The sequence below is a fragment of the Gadus morhua genome, chromosome 1, assembly GCF_902167405.1.
Source record: "Gadus morhua chromosome 1, gadMor3.0, whole genome shotgun sequence".
In the NCBI taxonomy this organism is placed as follows: domain Eukaryota; kingdom Metazoa; phylum Chordata; class Actinopteri; order Gadiformes; family Gadidae; genus Gadus; species Gadus morhua.
The window spans coordinates 1364417-1380206 of record NC_044048.1 but is presented as its reverse complement, the minus strand read 5'-3'; the positions used below and the strand labels follow the sequence as shown (position 1 = coordinate 1380206).

The 15790-nt window shown below is 40.6% G+C and overlaps 1 protein-coding gene and 2 long non-coding RNA genes across 8 annotated transcripts; 1 reads left to right on the top strand and 2 right to left on the bottom strand.

The window, feature by feature from the left end:
- Positions 1-1347: 1347 nt before the first annotated feature.
- On the bottom strand, positions 1348-7295 carry LOC115539731 (uncharacterized). Of its 2 annotated transcripts, none has more exons than XR_003975999.1 (3): positions 7211-7295; positions 5557-5682; positions 1348-3294 (listed from the first exon to the last, which is right to left on the bottom strand). It is a non-coding gene; the product is annotated as an uncharacterized LOC115539731 (long non-coding RNA). The 2 variants fall into 2 exon arrangements; XR_003976000.1 differs by having other exon boundaries at positions 5598-5682.
- On the top strand, positions 3291-14737 carry LOC115539618 (uncharacterized). Of its 5 annotated transcripts, none has more exons than XR_003975987.1 (13): positions 3291-4432; positions 7790-7815; positions 8465-8675; positions 8758-8857; positions 9598-9674; positions 9806-9877; positions 10029-10073; positions 10475-10516; positions 10686-10716; positions 10853-11088; positions 11725-11884; positions 13063-13239; positions 14499-14737. XR_003975987.1 is itself a non-coding variant. In XM_030350439.1 (9 exons), coding segments are annotated over exons 1-9 (669 nt in total). In that variant the 5' UTR covers positions 5682-7725; the 3' UTR covers positions 10854-11088. The 5 variants fall into 5 exon arrangements, 1 of the variants encoding a protein (XP_030206299.1); XR_003975989.1 differs by lacking the exon at positions 14499-14737 and adding an exon at positions 14354-14385; XR_003975988.1 differs by lacking the exon at positions 3291-4432 and adding an exon at positions 5682-5949.
- Positions 8438-9862, bottom strand: LOC115539745 (uncharacterized). Its single transcript, XR_003976010.1, has 3 exons — positions 9795-9862; positions 8784-9695; positions 8438-8670 (listed from the first exon to the last, which is right to left on the bottom strand). It is a non-coding gene; the product is annotated as an uncharacterized LOC115539745 (long non-coding RNA).
- Positions 14738-15790: the final 1053 nt, after the last annotated feature.

Sequence of the window (15790 nt, the reverse complement as noted above, 5' to 3'; positions counted from 1 at the left end):
AACGGTTTATTATGTTTCCAATAAATCGCTGTCTAATCAATACTTCATTCACTGCCTCTTCCGTGGTCATTACAATATTATGAATAGACTGCATGGGTTCTCCGACGTCTCTCCCTCTTGGCCTGCCCATAACAGGTTCGAATATTAAGGGCTGCCTAATATTCGTTCGAATTTTGATTTTTTTTTTTGATATTCGAATTATATTCGAATCACGAAGTTCGAAGTCAAAGCCCTATTGTATACATTGGGGATGGCAGTTTGGGAAAAGTATTTGCGCGTAGGTAGGCAACTCATACTGCTTCTCCACCGTCTTGAAGGCCACCATTTCTTTACACAAATACCGGGTCACAGCTGTGGTACACTGCTTCCATCGAAGGCTGTCTCGCTTGTATTTGGTTCCCCTTGAGAAGGCGCCCAGGATGGAGGGCTGCTGCGAGGTTGTAGCAACAGCGGAGGCCACGGCACGTGGGGCTAAAGAAGCATGATCTGCCGGGTGATGCACTCTCAAATTACCGTGTAACTTTGTTGTCTGGGAATCCTTCACCGGAATCATCCTTCTACAAAGCCGACATATCGTCTGGTTGACGTCTTTAGGTTCACCTTTCTCATTTGGCTTGAATCCAAAAAACTTCCATATGGGCGAAATTGCTGTCGTCTTACTAACTAAGATAGCCTCCATTTTGTGTAACATGTCATGTGCTGTGCCGCCCCAGACGGCAATGGGGCGTCGAAAACGGGTTGATTGTTGGTTAAAATAGTCGGTTTCCGTCAGACGACTAAAATTCACCGTTGAATCAACGTGGTGGATAGTCGTTATCTCGACGGTCGGAGAATGTCGAAAATACTACGTTGTTTCAACGATGATTTGCGTGCTAATTTTCAACGTCATTTACCACGCGTCGAAATGGCGTTGAATTGAGGTTGTAACGCATATTAGCAATTTTCCTGATATTTCAATTGTCATTTTGTAATGAGATAAATTAATGCTTTTCCTTGTAGATAATCTGCAGGTATGGCCATTGAATGTTGCAGCTACAACTATTTCTGGCAGGAAAACTGGTCTATATACTTTTAGCAAGCTCACACAAACAGCTTTCACAAATGCAATAAAGATCACTGGTTAAGAAAACCCCATTACAACAGTAGCATTTGAGAGGGGTTAAAACACAGAAGCTGCAATTTAGAAATCCTAGTAAAGCGATGTAAACACCATGAGAACTACTCACAATTCACATTAGTTCAGATCCAAAGTTAGTCATAAGATAAGCCCCAAAGCCCACTTACCTCATTGATTTCCACGCCCCTATTCTTTGAAATAATTACTCAAGAGTTTGGCTTGACAAAAGATTAAGGTTTTAATACCCATTTTATTGTGTTTTTGGAAAACTGTTAAGGAATAAACAAACTACATTAATGGAAATGTGTTGCAAGGTTGTAATAACACAGAAAAACAAGTTAACTTGAAATAAACTAACATACATGTAATGGAGCGGGAGAGGGAATACAGTAACCAGGGGTCAGCAACCTTTTCAACATTCAGTGCCAGTTTGACATTTTCTCGTTAATGTGCCATAAGAAACAATATATTAAATATTGAGCTGAATTATGACACAGCGACCAAAAATATTTCCAACATATTAAATGTTTGTTATCTCAAACATCTCAAAGCACTACTTTCAGAAACTTATTCAAAAACCCATTTGCACTGAGAAATGTAAATGTGGAAACATCCGCATCAACATCTTTAAAGACATGTACAGCTTTACAAAAAATATGTGAAGGCCATGCATACATATACAGGCTACAACTATTTTTGATATTTCAGAACACTGCTTTCAGTGACTAATTTAAACATCTTTGCACTGGTAGGAAATGCCCAAAACAGAATAAAGTGGGGGAAAAAAATCTGTAGTAATGATTTTGCTGCCACATTGTAGAAGGGAAGACATTGAATAAAATATATATTTTTTCCCAAGTGTGCAGTATAATAAACAATGAGGCATAGCAAACACTTGAGGAATGGCTTCAAATTACAATCCCCAAACATAGATGTGGACAAAGGAGATGCATGAAAGAGGCAAGTAGTTGTCCTCATCTCCGTAACAAGAAATAGTGATGGCAAAATTTACACCCAAACAGCAGAGGTGCATTTAATCAATGGGATATGTGAAATGGGCTTTTTTTGTACCTAAATCAACTGTAGATGATAAAGACTGAACCAGAGGATAGCACACTGTTTTGAAGAAAATCACATGCTGGAGCATCGCTTATAAAGGAGCACACCTTTAGAGGTTTACCTCCGAAGGTTCTCTCAGCAGCTGGGTGAGGTCATAGACAAATGCTTTCAGGTAGTCATACATCATACACATTGTTGGTAGACCTGTGTTAAAACAAAAACTTGAAACTGACAAAAGTAATGATACATCAATATTTCTTAGTAATCAGACTTTTTATGGAATTTTGGAACAGAATAATTAAGCAATATCACACAAGAGGGAGTGCTGTTGTACTACGGCTGTGATTCTCTTCGGCACTCGGCCAACGGCCTCATACCTACGACCGAATCCCAGCCGTAGTACAACAGCACTCACTCCTGAGTGATATTGCTTTTATACAACAGTTCTACAAGCACCAATAATAATTAACATATTATGATCAGATTTCTTTGGTTCATTAATGATTTATTTGGCTCCGCCAACACAAATAGATCCGCAACTGGACTGAACTGTTGCCAAGCAACACATAAACACATTAGCATTACATTAGGTTCCCTTGGTCCTCTTCTGGCGACCATTCTTAATTCAACTCCAATGTTATTCCTGGAAACATGTTCATATTTGCTGTGCAAAGTTAGCTGCAATCTAAGCTACAAAAAGATTGTTAATAACATTAACGGTTATGAGAACACCCGTAAAGCGGAGCGATACGTGTATAGTTAAAAGACCCAGTGCTGTTATACTCTATATCAGCACTGGAATGCCTCTTGTCCAATCAAATTACTTGGTCAGAACTGACTTGGATAATTTGTAATAATCTTCATCTTCTGCCTCAACGTCTTGTAGTAGAGCTTCTTGGCCTCTTGTGGCACAAAGAACTGCAGCATTTCCTGGAGTGCATTCAGATTCCATATATAAATAGTTTTCAAAAAAAAAAAATCTGGTATCCAGGACCATGTACCCGCTGAGCTACAGCCTTGACAACCTGATAGTGCTTAATTTCATAATGCATTTGGTGGTGTTGCCTTTGATTCACGAATTCTCCATTCAGCCCACTGCACGCATTCTCCTTCATCTTCTGCAAGACACAAATGCAAACATAAGAAATGAATGTGCGAAATCATAACACTTAGATTTATCTGCCAGTTTACGTCTACCCGCCTGTCCAAACAGTGGCGGTTGTCATATTAAATCTAGGCACTAAGGCCACATACAGCTGATGCTCATGAAGTAAGGCAGATAAGAAACTGATAACTACTGATTTCTCCTTTCCTGGCACAGTCCTTAACATATGTAATGAGGCTAAAAACTTATAACATTACATAACTGACGACCAGTCTAATGACCGTGAAATTTGCAGGCAGTATCGTATGATGTATGCACAAGCTAATATGCTTATCGGAAAATTTGGTATGTGTTCATCTTCTGTGAAAATAACACTTGCTGCTTCTTGCTACAAAAGAAGCGGCATTCAATTATGGTATGAGGCTACAACTCAAAGTGCCTAGATGGAGTAGCACAAGCCTTCCGTTTGTGAATGTTGATGTGCCAACTTGTCCTGCTGTTCTCAGAAACCTTATGCATAGATGTATGTGTAGACTACTGTGTCTTGCAACAAGTAAGGGATAATGGACCACGTTAGACTATCAAAAGTTAATACACGCTCTAGATGATAATGCGGCCCCAAAGCGGAGGGCCGATCCAATGTGTTCAATGCGCCCTCTGGAGGCGCCCTTAATTAATTAAAATATACGAAACAAGCGAAATTAAACCAAACGTGTTCCAAAATGGAACAGAGAAGGGAGGGGGCGGGGGATTAAAGTTAGGGCGCACTGAAACCCTCACCGTAGTACGCAGGACAATGCGACAAAGCCATCTATCCCACTCTATAGAAAATATCGAGATATATCGCCATTCAGCCAAAAAATATCGGGATATCATATTTTGCCCATATCGTGCAGCCCTAATCTGAATACAGACGTCGCAAAACCTCTACATCCAGCTCTCCAACAAGAAGTTGACAACGAAGACCTTGCGGATGGCACAAGCAGGCGATTTGTTCACTGATGCATTTTCAATGCAAAAACCCTGACAACCAATTGGAATACAGACGCTGCAAACCCTCTCCATCCAGCTCTCCGAGAAGCAGTTGACAACAACGGAGACCCTACAGATAACACAAGCCCGTGATTGTTTCACTTGCTCCAAATTAAACGGTAAGGGAACTAATTTGAGACAAAGCATCTTTGCACTTTTGTTTTTTTCCAAAGGTATCTGATGGGTTTGCACAAATAGGAAGTAGGCTAATTATATTTGAGGTTATCTGGCACAACATTGTATTGGTTATTGTTGGTGGCATCATTAGGGGTCCAAGCCAACAGGTTGGATCCCTATTGTTTTTGTAAGGATTTTTATACTTCCTACCAAGAAAGTGGTACTACAGCCCAAACCGAAAATGGTGCACACACACCAATTACATGACTAGATCCAGGTACGTGAAGACTATGCAGACGACAAAATCCAGACATGCCGGCCACTAGTTGGCGCTATACCAAGGAATACGCGTTTGGGGCTATAACTCCCACACCGAACCTCCCACAGTCCAAAACGTTATACCCACAGATTCACTGGAGTCTGCTGCATCTTTTGGCCTAGGCCAAGCCCATTTGCGTCCATAATTTTTTTTCGCAAAGTCGCGAAAACCGCTAAACTGTTTTTTCCCCACTCCTCCCACATTTCTTGACCAATCGACACCAAACTTTGCCATGGCATCTTCAGACGCACACGCATAGAAATGATAGACACTTTTTTGATCGGACCTTCGACGACGAAACGGTAGCGTTTTGAATATTGGTTTATGAGCTAAATTAGACGTGGAAAATCAAAAATCTAAAGAAATCCAAAATTAGACATCGGAACGAACACACATGTTGGTGCTAACCTTAATGTCGTTCGACAAAAATTTCGGAAAATTTCGCCATTAGGGGGCGCCATAAACGAGGAAATTGTTTATCTTCTACAAAATTTCGCCGCGAAAACGCTACATTGACTTCTCGCTACTCCTATCACAGTCAAATCCTTTGTATCCACAGGTTCAGGGTAGCGTTTTGAACACATGCTTCGCGTCGTGCCGGCGAAACGCACATTTCTTGTCGCGTTGTGCCGGCGAAATGCACACTTCTTGTTGCATTTTTTTTTTTACAAGCAGTCGCAATTGCAAGAACTAAAATATTACTGACTGGCTATGCAAACTGCAGCTTACTGATGTTTCATGAATGGTCTTAGTGAGTTAATATTTCTTTTTATGGAGTTTCTACAGAATTTGCCTGTTAAGAGTTACCTTTGCCCTTAAGAATTCAATACACGTCAACACAAAATAACCTTGTTGTCCTGGAGATGTTTTGAACAGGCATGCCAGTTTCAAGGCCCTCGGTCAGGACTCGAGTGTGAGACACTGCTTCAGAGACTAAAAGGGAAAGTTGCAAGAGTAAAAGAAAAACATCAGTTACACCAAATATGCAAACCACTTGGGTGTCTTGACCACAGTACACATAATCATGTCTTTTCTTTTCTCTCTTACTACAGGCTTTTTACAATGTATAATGTACTGCACAACTAAATTGCCCAAACAAGTTCTAGCTTTTGTGAGGGAAAATAACCTTGAAATGACGGGTACATGAATTGATCCTGGCCAAAACATAAAAATGGCACCCAAGCAAAATACACAAATAAGGTAAAACGAACATTAACCTTGACGTTCCAGTTTCTGGGGAGCCTCGAGCGCCAGGTTCAAGAGCAGTTGACTGCTCGAGCTATACACTGCTCCTGAACCAGGCGCACGAGCCTCCCCAGGGAAGATGCTCATCTTCCGTTGATGTAGTTGGCAACTACGGTCGTACTGACATTTACAGCAATAACCTATTAATTATTTAATATTATATACAACTCTTGGTAAGTAGAATAACACGAATAGCGATCATGTTTGACTGTCGGTCTGTTAGCAACTTTAGTTCGACCATATTCGTTCATAGATGACTAACTAGATATACTAACTAACGTTAGCTTTATCATCAATGACATTCAGCTAAACTCTGTGCCAAATTGCTTATGGCTACTGCTATGCCAGGATAAGTTATTGCGGTTATAACAGCTGTGTATATTTACTTCACATTAACGTAGTCTATGTTTATATTAGACTACGTTCATATGTGAGTAACATTAAGAAACAACATTGCTCATATGGCCAACTTAAAATGTCAAATTGCCAAAGAATAGCAGCGAAATGTCCGTTATATCAGAGACATCTATTGCGCTCGAGACATCGTTTGATTTGATAATCAAAGTTCATGACAGATTCTAGAAGGACATTGATAAATTGGAATTTTTATACCAATAATACTATGAATGTCATCCATTATATTCGTTTTAGTCCCATTTCCCAATAAATAACGTCACGGTCACGCGCTGCGTCCCTGACTAGCAGCTGAATCCCGCGAAACCGTCGCGGGGAAATCCAAATCATTAAAAATGATCAATATACTACGGGAAATCGACCCGTGGACATGTCGGCCCAGCTACATATTGTACCATAATACTAAATAAAACCAAATATTAATGACCCCTTCACCCAAGCCTCCACAAGGGCAAGAAAAAAAATCGAATATATGCAGTAACGCGCTCACACTAACTAGACTTCGTTATATAACTTAACTGCGTGCTGAATCCAACGTATCGTAATATTATTTCCTGAAAGAAAGGACAGCACTGTTGCATTCAAAACTTTTAATCGCCAACAACGGACGTTTCCCTTTTTCAGCGTGTAATGGCCGTGAAGAAGCCATAACACGCTGAAGGGCGCGCGGCCCGAAACGTCCGTTGTTGGCGATTCAAAGTTTCGAAAGCAACCGAGTGCTGTCCTTGCTTTCATGAAACCATAATACTCAACAACTCCATTTCTAAATTACGCTTAATTTGGAAACAATTCTGCTGCTTACCTTGCTATGCCACATGTAAATCCCTTGGCTGTCGGGTGCAGCCTGCTGGCAACGACGACTTGCGCACACTGCACAGAAGTGCGCCCCCTCATTACAAATGCATTGAACCGGAACTGAAATCACACGCAGCCTCTATTTTTTTAACCAATCTGATCAGTTGATTTACTAGTACGCCAGGTGTGGCCATAATAAGAATGCATGTGCTTTTTCAACTTGAAGGGACTTTCAAATGATTACATAACTAAAAACGACATGTTATTAAATGTTAACATTCAAATACACATTCACACAGAATGCACGGTTTTAATCCTGTCAGATAAGCACACTGCAAGCCATCTCATAAATAGTATATCTTAGTTTATTACAGCTGCCTGTAGAACCTTCTACACGTTCAAAGTGAATGTATTTGTATATTTATCCTGAAATAGGTCCTTAATAGGCTATACATTATTAGAAGGGGGATTCTTCACTTGCATGTGAAAGGGTTAAATGCAACTATTCATTGTTGTCACACTATGCCATCAAAACTAACTTTGTGTTTTTTTTCTTCTTCATTTGCATATTTATGGGACACTGAAGACCATTCAAAGCTCACGGCAGAAAAGGTATCAAACTTGCATTTCATAATTGTATCCGATACACACAGAGATGGCCTCTTATTGGAGTAAAAGGAGGCGAGTCTTGTCCAACGCAAGGGAGACAGAAAACGAGATTTTGCAGCAATTACATTTAAGTACAGTTAATCAGGCTGAAAATGCCCCCCCTAGCTTACCAGATCTAGCACTGTGTGGGACAACTTCAGAATTCGAGAACAGTCCTGACCAAAACACTACAGACAGTGATGCCAGTGAAAGAGAGGATTTTAGTGGGTTATCCAGCTGTGATGAAAGTGAGCCTGAGGAAATGAGTTTACAAGCTAAACTAAAGCAATGGGCATCAACTTTTGGCATTACTCTTGTTGCAGTTACCGCTCTTCTATCAATATTGAGAGTACACCACTCTGAGCTGCCTAAAGATGCCAGGACACTTCTTGGCACACTAAAGAAAATAGCTGTGCATGCATTAGGTGGTGGTGAATATCACCATTTTGGATTTGGCTAAGGGAATTTTATCAAAATTGAATTCAATCCATTTGCCTAGCTGCCTTCAGACAATTCGGTTACAATTCAACATCGACGGTTTACCCATTTTTAAGAGTTCAAAAGTTCAGTTTTGGCCAATTCTTCAATTTTCTTTCATTCACCTCATTGACAGATGGCACAGGTGTGGAAGGTCGTCGAATTCAAAGATAGGAGCACTACCATAGTGCCAAGCAGCTGGTTGGAGGAGGCAGGGGAGTCATGGAATTGTTTCTGGCCTCCTAGTTCTTATGATCATATCCGCCTCCAGAAGGCAGTCGCGCACCACCTTCCTCCAGGTGCAGCGTGGGACGTGCACGGTGACGTGAGGGTCTTGGTTAGCTGTGGTAAGGAAAAATGCGGCATATGAAAACGTTTCTATAAGATTCAACTTGCTAAATTTCACTAATGCATGCCATTCACTTTCAGCAACATATGTAAAGGCAAAGGACTACCTGAAAAAGTCCTTACTGTGTTTAACATCAGACATACAGTCAGAGGCTGAAGACCCTATCAGAAGGAAAAAAAGGTAAAAAACAAAAAATGTTCTCCTCTCCAGAGGTGAATTGGGCCACACATTCCCGCTATCCATCAGACCCTCCCAACCCTCTAAGCCCCTTCCTTGGATAAACGACTCCCTTCAATTGATGCGCTCTAACCTCATGGGCTGCTGAGAGAGAATGGCATAAAACTAATAACCTATCAGATTTAACACAATACCAGTAACTATTATCATCTTTTGCTTACAATGTCACAGCAGCGAAAAATTCACAATACAACTGAGATTCACAATACAACTGACACCCGGAAACTGTTCTCTACTTTCAAATATCTACTAAACCATTCCCCTCTTGCTACAAACCTCACAGCAGAACCTTATGCTTCATTCTTTACTGACAAAGTGGCTGCTAATAGCAGGTAGTTCTCTGAACCATCCACAGGCAACTTATCATCCCTCACTACCTTCGAAAAGCTCCTGAAAACTCAGCTCTTCCTAGAATGACTCTTGTCCCAACACTTTTTAACTTTCAATGCACTCTCTTCCATCTTTCTATTGCACTTAAACTTCAGACAGTGTTCGGGTGACTAGTGGCACTTTTTGGCACTCTTAGCAAGGTTTTAAATAGTGTTGTAGCTTAAATGTTAGTCCTCTTGTTGTAAATCGCTTCAGCTCAAAGCATCTGCTAAATGCATAAATGTATAAGTTCTCTGTTAATATTTCTGGTGTTACCCACTGACTGCCATGACTGTCCTTGATTTGTTCCAAAGGCCAAACTCACGCTACCTGCAGGAGCCAGCTGGAAGAGTCCAGACCACTACGGGCCCGCCGCAACACTTTTTTGAAGGTGCAGACCTTTAGAGTTAAACTGAACAGCAATAAAACATTTTAGAAATTAAAATATAAATATTTCAGAAACGGCTGTTTGACTGCCCATTTTGTCCATTTTGTCTAAACTGGCACTTACTATGCTTCAAGGTGTGGACACTGATGACGAGGCACCACCCCCCCCAAGAAAAACAGCACGACAATCTGTAGATGTAGGGCCAGGTAGGTAAAAATATGTTGCATGTGTTTACTGGTTAATGCCAGTACAAATGGTACTTTGAAGCACCATTTGAAACAACACCATGTTTAACACATATGTTAGAAATACCATTTGGCTCTCTTATTCAGTTTTGAAGTGTTTCATTTTTTTCAGACATCAGTAGTGAGTGGCTATTTGGGCCATCGACCACCCAAAGAGGTAATTTTACTTTAAATAATTGTTCCTCATACATAGTTTTCCCCATCTTCCCCGTTGATCGTTGCTTCAAACCAACACGTTTTTTTTGACACATTTCATTGTTGGTCTGACTGGATAAAGGACTACCCAACTGCATACAAAGCCATTCCTCTTGTGCAGTAAAGAAACACACACACACACACACACACACACACACACACACACACACACACACACACACACACACACACACACACACACACACACACACACACACACACACACACACACACACACACACACACACACACGGCATCCCAGGACCAAGCCAAACTTCCTCGATATCAGGCTAACTGATGGTTGAACAAGTAAAACTTAAAATATTGTAACTTACACACAATAACATGACTTTTTTATTCCAGCTCAATCAAATGGCAGCCAGAGACTTGAGCTACTACATATAGGTAGGTTTTGGCGTCAGTAGAACAACTAATTTCAACATGTATTGATTGAACATGTATTTATATAAATTTCTTACAAGGTAAATCTTACAAACTCTTCCTTAAATACACTACTTTGAAAAAAATATATAATCATTGGCACTTGACACTAATCAATGACTTTTGAATATAGATAGTCCAACCAAGCCACCAGCTATTGCATGGTAAGTCGAGGAGACAAACATTCTAACCATTGTTTTCATCATTATCATACACATTATAATTAAGATGAAATGGGAAAGTACACCAAAGTACACCAAACCCCAGAAAACATTTCTAATAAGTAACTTCTATGAACAGATATGGGAATATCTAAAGTCGTGGAGCTGCTTTCCAAAGTGCTGGAAGAAAATAAATTGATGAAAGCAGAAATTACCAACCTGGGGAGTGAAGTGAGGGCGCTTAGGAGAGAGATGGTGAGGCCGGTAGCACCAGAAGCTGCCGCTTCGTCCATCAAGCTGCCTCTGAGGACAATGGAGGAGTTTCAATTAGCAGAGGCTGTTATGAGAGAAACCCCCTGCGAAAAACAAAAGATGGTAGGTACAAATCTGCACTACCCAAAAGCTAGTCAAAGTATATGTGTAAATTAATAAAACCATACCTCTTCTTTCCAGCCATCCACTACATCACTCAGTATTTGTAGGAATTATCTTTCAAAACAAAATTAACACATTACTCATTATGTGAAACAGTGAGAAGTTCACCTAACCTAAATTGGTACATATACAGTATCTCACAAAACCCTAGCCATTTTTTCAAATGTTTTAATGTATCTTCTCATGGGATAACTCTATAGACATGAAACTTTGATGTAACTTAAAGAAGTCCGTGTAGAGTTTGTAGATTACGATAAGATTTATTGTCACTATGGGCGCAATGGTCATGTTCATAATTAAGTGTACTCAGTTATGTGGCCAGCTGTTTAGTTGTTAATGGATGCGTTTTTAGTCATATTCTGAGGACAATAAATCTATAGTTCTCTACAATACGTATAATGACTAGTTTAAGTTATAATAAAGTTTCATGCCAAGGGTTATCCTATGAAAAGATACAATAAAATATTTGCAAAAATGGGAGGGGTGTAGGCCTATTCACTTTTGGGAGATATTGTAATTATACATGTTATAATTATCAATGTTTCACTTGTTTGTTGGTTTATTATGTCTTGTCAGATCTTAACATTCAGTCTAATTGGAGGGCACACTGCAGAAGAGGCCGTAAGAAGGATGTTGCAGAGTGGCCTAACAAATAACCTGGCGTGTCGCTTCAACTGGGCAGGGAAAGGCTTCAAGGAAGCCTTTAAAAGCACTGTCCTTAGTGATGTACTGTTCGGTATGTTTGTCAAAACTCAGTCACACCACACAAGCATTAGACACAGATACCACTGATTAAAATAAATGCTTTTAAACCAGCAAGTCGATTTTTTAATATGCACTATGGGTAGTCTTCTGAGCTATGCTTATTTCATGTAAAATCAGAAAAAGTCCATTCATAGGCTACTATGCGATCTCAGTTTTGTGTCCAGATGCAGCAATGCTTTTAACACTGACAATATTCTGCACTGCACTCTTGGACTATCAGTCAGCACTATAGAACACTTTAGTTTGACGTTATTTTACTTTTACTATCTAGCTATCTTGCACCGAAAGCCTACATTCACATAAGAATGTAACAACGCGCTACTCCGCTAGCATTGGCTACGAGTGGTATGTCGGGCTACGGGCATGCCCGTAGCCACGACGCTGAAGTTGGAATCCGATTCGCAGCATCCGATTCGGCTTGAAAACCACTTAGAATCTTCAAATCGGTCCTGATTGAAAACCACTACACCTATACTCTTCAAATCTGGACTACATTATCACAGTAAGGCTATACATTATGTAAAACATAGTTTCAGATTTTTGAAACCTTTACCCTATTTGTGAAAATGCAATGCGGTCTGGACCCCTAAATGAGCCTGTATTGCATTTTCACAAATAGGGTAAAGGTTTCACAAATCTGAAAATATGTTTTACATAATGTATAGCCTCACTGTGATAATTTAGTCCAGATTTGAAGAGTCTAGGTGTAGTGGTTTTTAATCAGGATCAGTTCTAATGCGGTCTGGACCCCTAAAAAGCATTAAAATGTGCCTTTATTGCATTTTCACAAATAGGGTAAAGGCTCACAAATCTGAAACTATGTTTTACATAATGTATAGCCTCACTGTGATCATTTAGTCCAGATTTGAAGAGTCTAGGTGTAGTGGTTTTCAATAAGGACCGATTTAAAGTGGACCAGCTGCCGAATCGGATGCTGCGAATCGGATGCCAACTTCAGCGTCGTCCCGTAGCCTACCAATTTAACCCTGCATGCATGCATTCTGTAATCAAAGAAGTAACTGGGATGGAGTCGATGTGGTAACCCATAGTGCAGTAAAATGAGACTGAGAGGACAGTGAAACCAATGCACTGCGCACCAGCGTTAAGGGTCTGTGGTTAGGAAACAAATTGCTGACTTTTTGCCTGCAGGTGCACTATGCAAAAAATGGCCATGGCCATGTTACAGCTTACCGTCGCCATGTTGGTAATTCTTGACCGCTGCCAGGGACCACCCATATTGTTTTTTCAGGGACACTGAAGAAGTGGCTTAAATATGCACCGGAGAGAGAGGGAGGTGGAGGGAGGCGAACAAATGAACGCGATCAGGTAGGCCTATGTACGCTTGTTCCACACACCATGCGTCCTTCGACGGATGAGCGTCGCGAGTGCGACTCTGAACCATGGACAGGTCTGAACGGACGGACCCAAAATGCATTTCGAGAGCGCAATGCTATGGAGCCAGTTTCCTGCCATAATTCCAACCTGAAAAAAAAAGTTTCAAAGGGAAATTCAAACATCTGTAAACATGATTTGTGTTCTATTTTATCTTCATCATTTTCACCAACACATTTTCAAAGTTCAAACAATATCACCAGCGCATTTGCAGAGTTTCAAATCTGGCACTGTTCTAACAGTGTATTTCATTGTTTCCCGGTTTTGAAACCTTGTAAATGGGATTCTGCAAACAGGTGTTAAAAACATGTAAAGGTGTACGTTTACGCCATTGCAATGTCTTTTTTCAGAACTGACTTTTCAGAGAATTGACCATGCAGGCGCAAGCTTTGAGTCACGTGAATATTGGCAGCGTTCTGTCGCGCATTCGTTTTGAAACTCCTGACAGTCTGAAGAAAAAGAAAACGTTCCTGGGGACCATTTATCTCTAAACCTATTAGTTGCTAACCCTTTTCTTCAGAGACTGTCAGGAGTTTCAAAACAAATGCGCGACAGAACACTGCCAATATTCACGTGACTCAAAGCTTGCGCCTGTGTGGTCGAATCTCTGAAAAGTCAGTGCTGATAAGTCACTTCTGAAAAAATACATTGCAATGGCGTAAACATACACCTTTACAAGTTTTTAAAAATAAATATTCAACCTTTCAAAACTTATTTCTCAATGTATGAACACCTGTTTGCATTTACAAGGTTTCAAAACCGGGAAACAATGAAATACACTGTTAGAACAGTGCCAGATTTGAAACTCTGCAAATGCGCTGGTGATATTGTTTGAACTTTGAAAACATGTTTGTGGGAAAAAAAAAAATACTTTGAAAATGTGTTGGTGAAAATGATGAAGAAGATAAAATAGAACACAAAATCATTTTTACAGTTGTTTGAATTTTTTTCAGGTTATAATGTCTTTTTTCAGTGTTGCAAAACCTTTTTTACAAGGTGTTGAGTTTTCAAACCCAGACTTACAAGCCTTTGAAACTTTTCTTTTCAGGTTTGAATTATGGCAGGAAACTGGCTCCATACAATGCAAGTCACGGGCGCATGGCGTAGTTTGAAACAAACCTCATTCAGTCGTATTGCTGGACTCATTTTGTAGCCTATACTGCTTATGTTAATATTCCTCTATTTATTTTCAGGCGCCGCAGGATCCTCGACCATGAATGAATGTGTGTGTGTAAATAATAATTATATTCGTTAGAATAATAGGGTTATTTGGGGTTGGGTTGTTCGTGTTCGGTTATCACGTTGTATTGTTCATTATTGTCGCCATCGTTGTTGTGTCATGTTTGTTTGTTGGGTGCTCTATGTGAGAGGATTTTAATAAAAGTAGTCTGCGTCGAGGGGTGTACGGGGCGCAGAACTACAGTTAAATAAAGTCTGACTGTGCGTTTCTTGGCCGCCGCTACAATATGTTTGACAACAATAGCCTATGTTCTGTGTATTCATATATTCATTAGAGCCTTGAAGGAGATTCAGTAGCCTTAAAATCCTAATTTAATTGTAGAGTCATATCATGATGTCCTTTAAATAAATCAGTGAGTGAAGAACCAACATCGACCACAATTCGACCATAATCACTAGTTGAATAAAGGTTGAAAAGGGATCGACGCGCCGTCGTCGGTCGCCTTCCATTCAACGTTGAATCGACCTGGAACAGTATGAGCAAACTGCCGTTGAATCGACCAAAATTCGACCATAATCACTAGTTGAATAAAGGTTGAAAAGGGGTCGACGCGCCGTCGTCGGCCGCCTTCCATTCAACGTTGAATCGACCTGGAACAGTATAGAGCAAACTGCCGTTGAATCGACCAAAATTCGACCATAATCGTTGAATAAAGGTTGAAAAGGGATCGACACACCGTCGTCGTTCGCCTCCCATTCAACGTTGAATCGACGGTGGACAGTATGAGCAAACTGACGTTGAATCGACGCCCGGTCTCAACGCTGATTCAACGTGTTTTGGTTGAAAATACGGAGGTTGATTCACCGTTGATTCAACGCTCTTTTGCTGTCTGGGGCTGGAACCGCCGTATCGAAACTTAAATCAGCGGAGGCTCACACTGGTCCAAGGGGAAGACCATCCGTATCGTTTTTAAGAAAAAAATTGAAAAATATAACCGCAATTTTATAATGTGATAAATTATTAAAAATATTTATTATTATTAAAAAAAAGTTGCGTGCGCACGCAAATCCTGACCTACCACCGATCTTGCCTGTTCTCTGATCCCTGCCTGTCTGACTCTTCTGCCGGTTCCTAATCCCCGCCTGTCTGACTATTCTCCCGGTTCCTGATCCCTGCCTGTCTAACTCTTCTGCCGGTTCCTGATCTCCGCCTGTCTGACTATTCTGCCGGTTCCTGATCCCCGCCTGTCCGACTATTCTGCCGGTTCCTGATCCCTGCCTGTCTGACTATCCTGCCTGCCGACAG

What these genes read in the sequence shown, in the direction of transcription:
- LOC115539618 (XM_030350439.1), top strand. Translation starts at nt 7,726, where the DNA reads ATGCCATCAAAACTAACTTTGTGTTTTTTTTCTTCTTCATTTGCATAT. An exon ending in CCTATCAGAAGGAAAAAAAG is followed by an intron (nt 8,858 to 9,597) that starts GTAAAAAACAAA and finishes TTTGTTCCAAAG; the next exon opens with GCCAAACTCACGCTACCTGC. An exon ending in GCCATCGACCACCCAAAGAG is followed by an intron (nt 10,074 to 10,474) that starts GTAATTTTACTT and finishes TTTTTATTCCAG; the next exon opens with CTCAATCAAATGGCAGCCAG.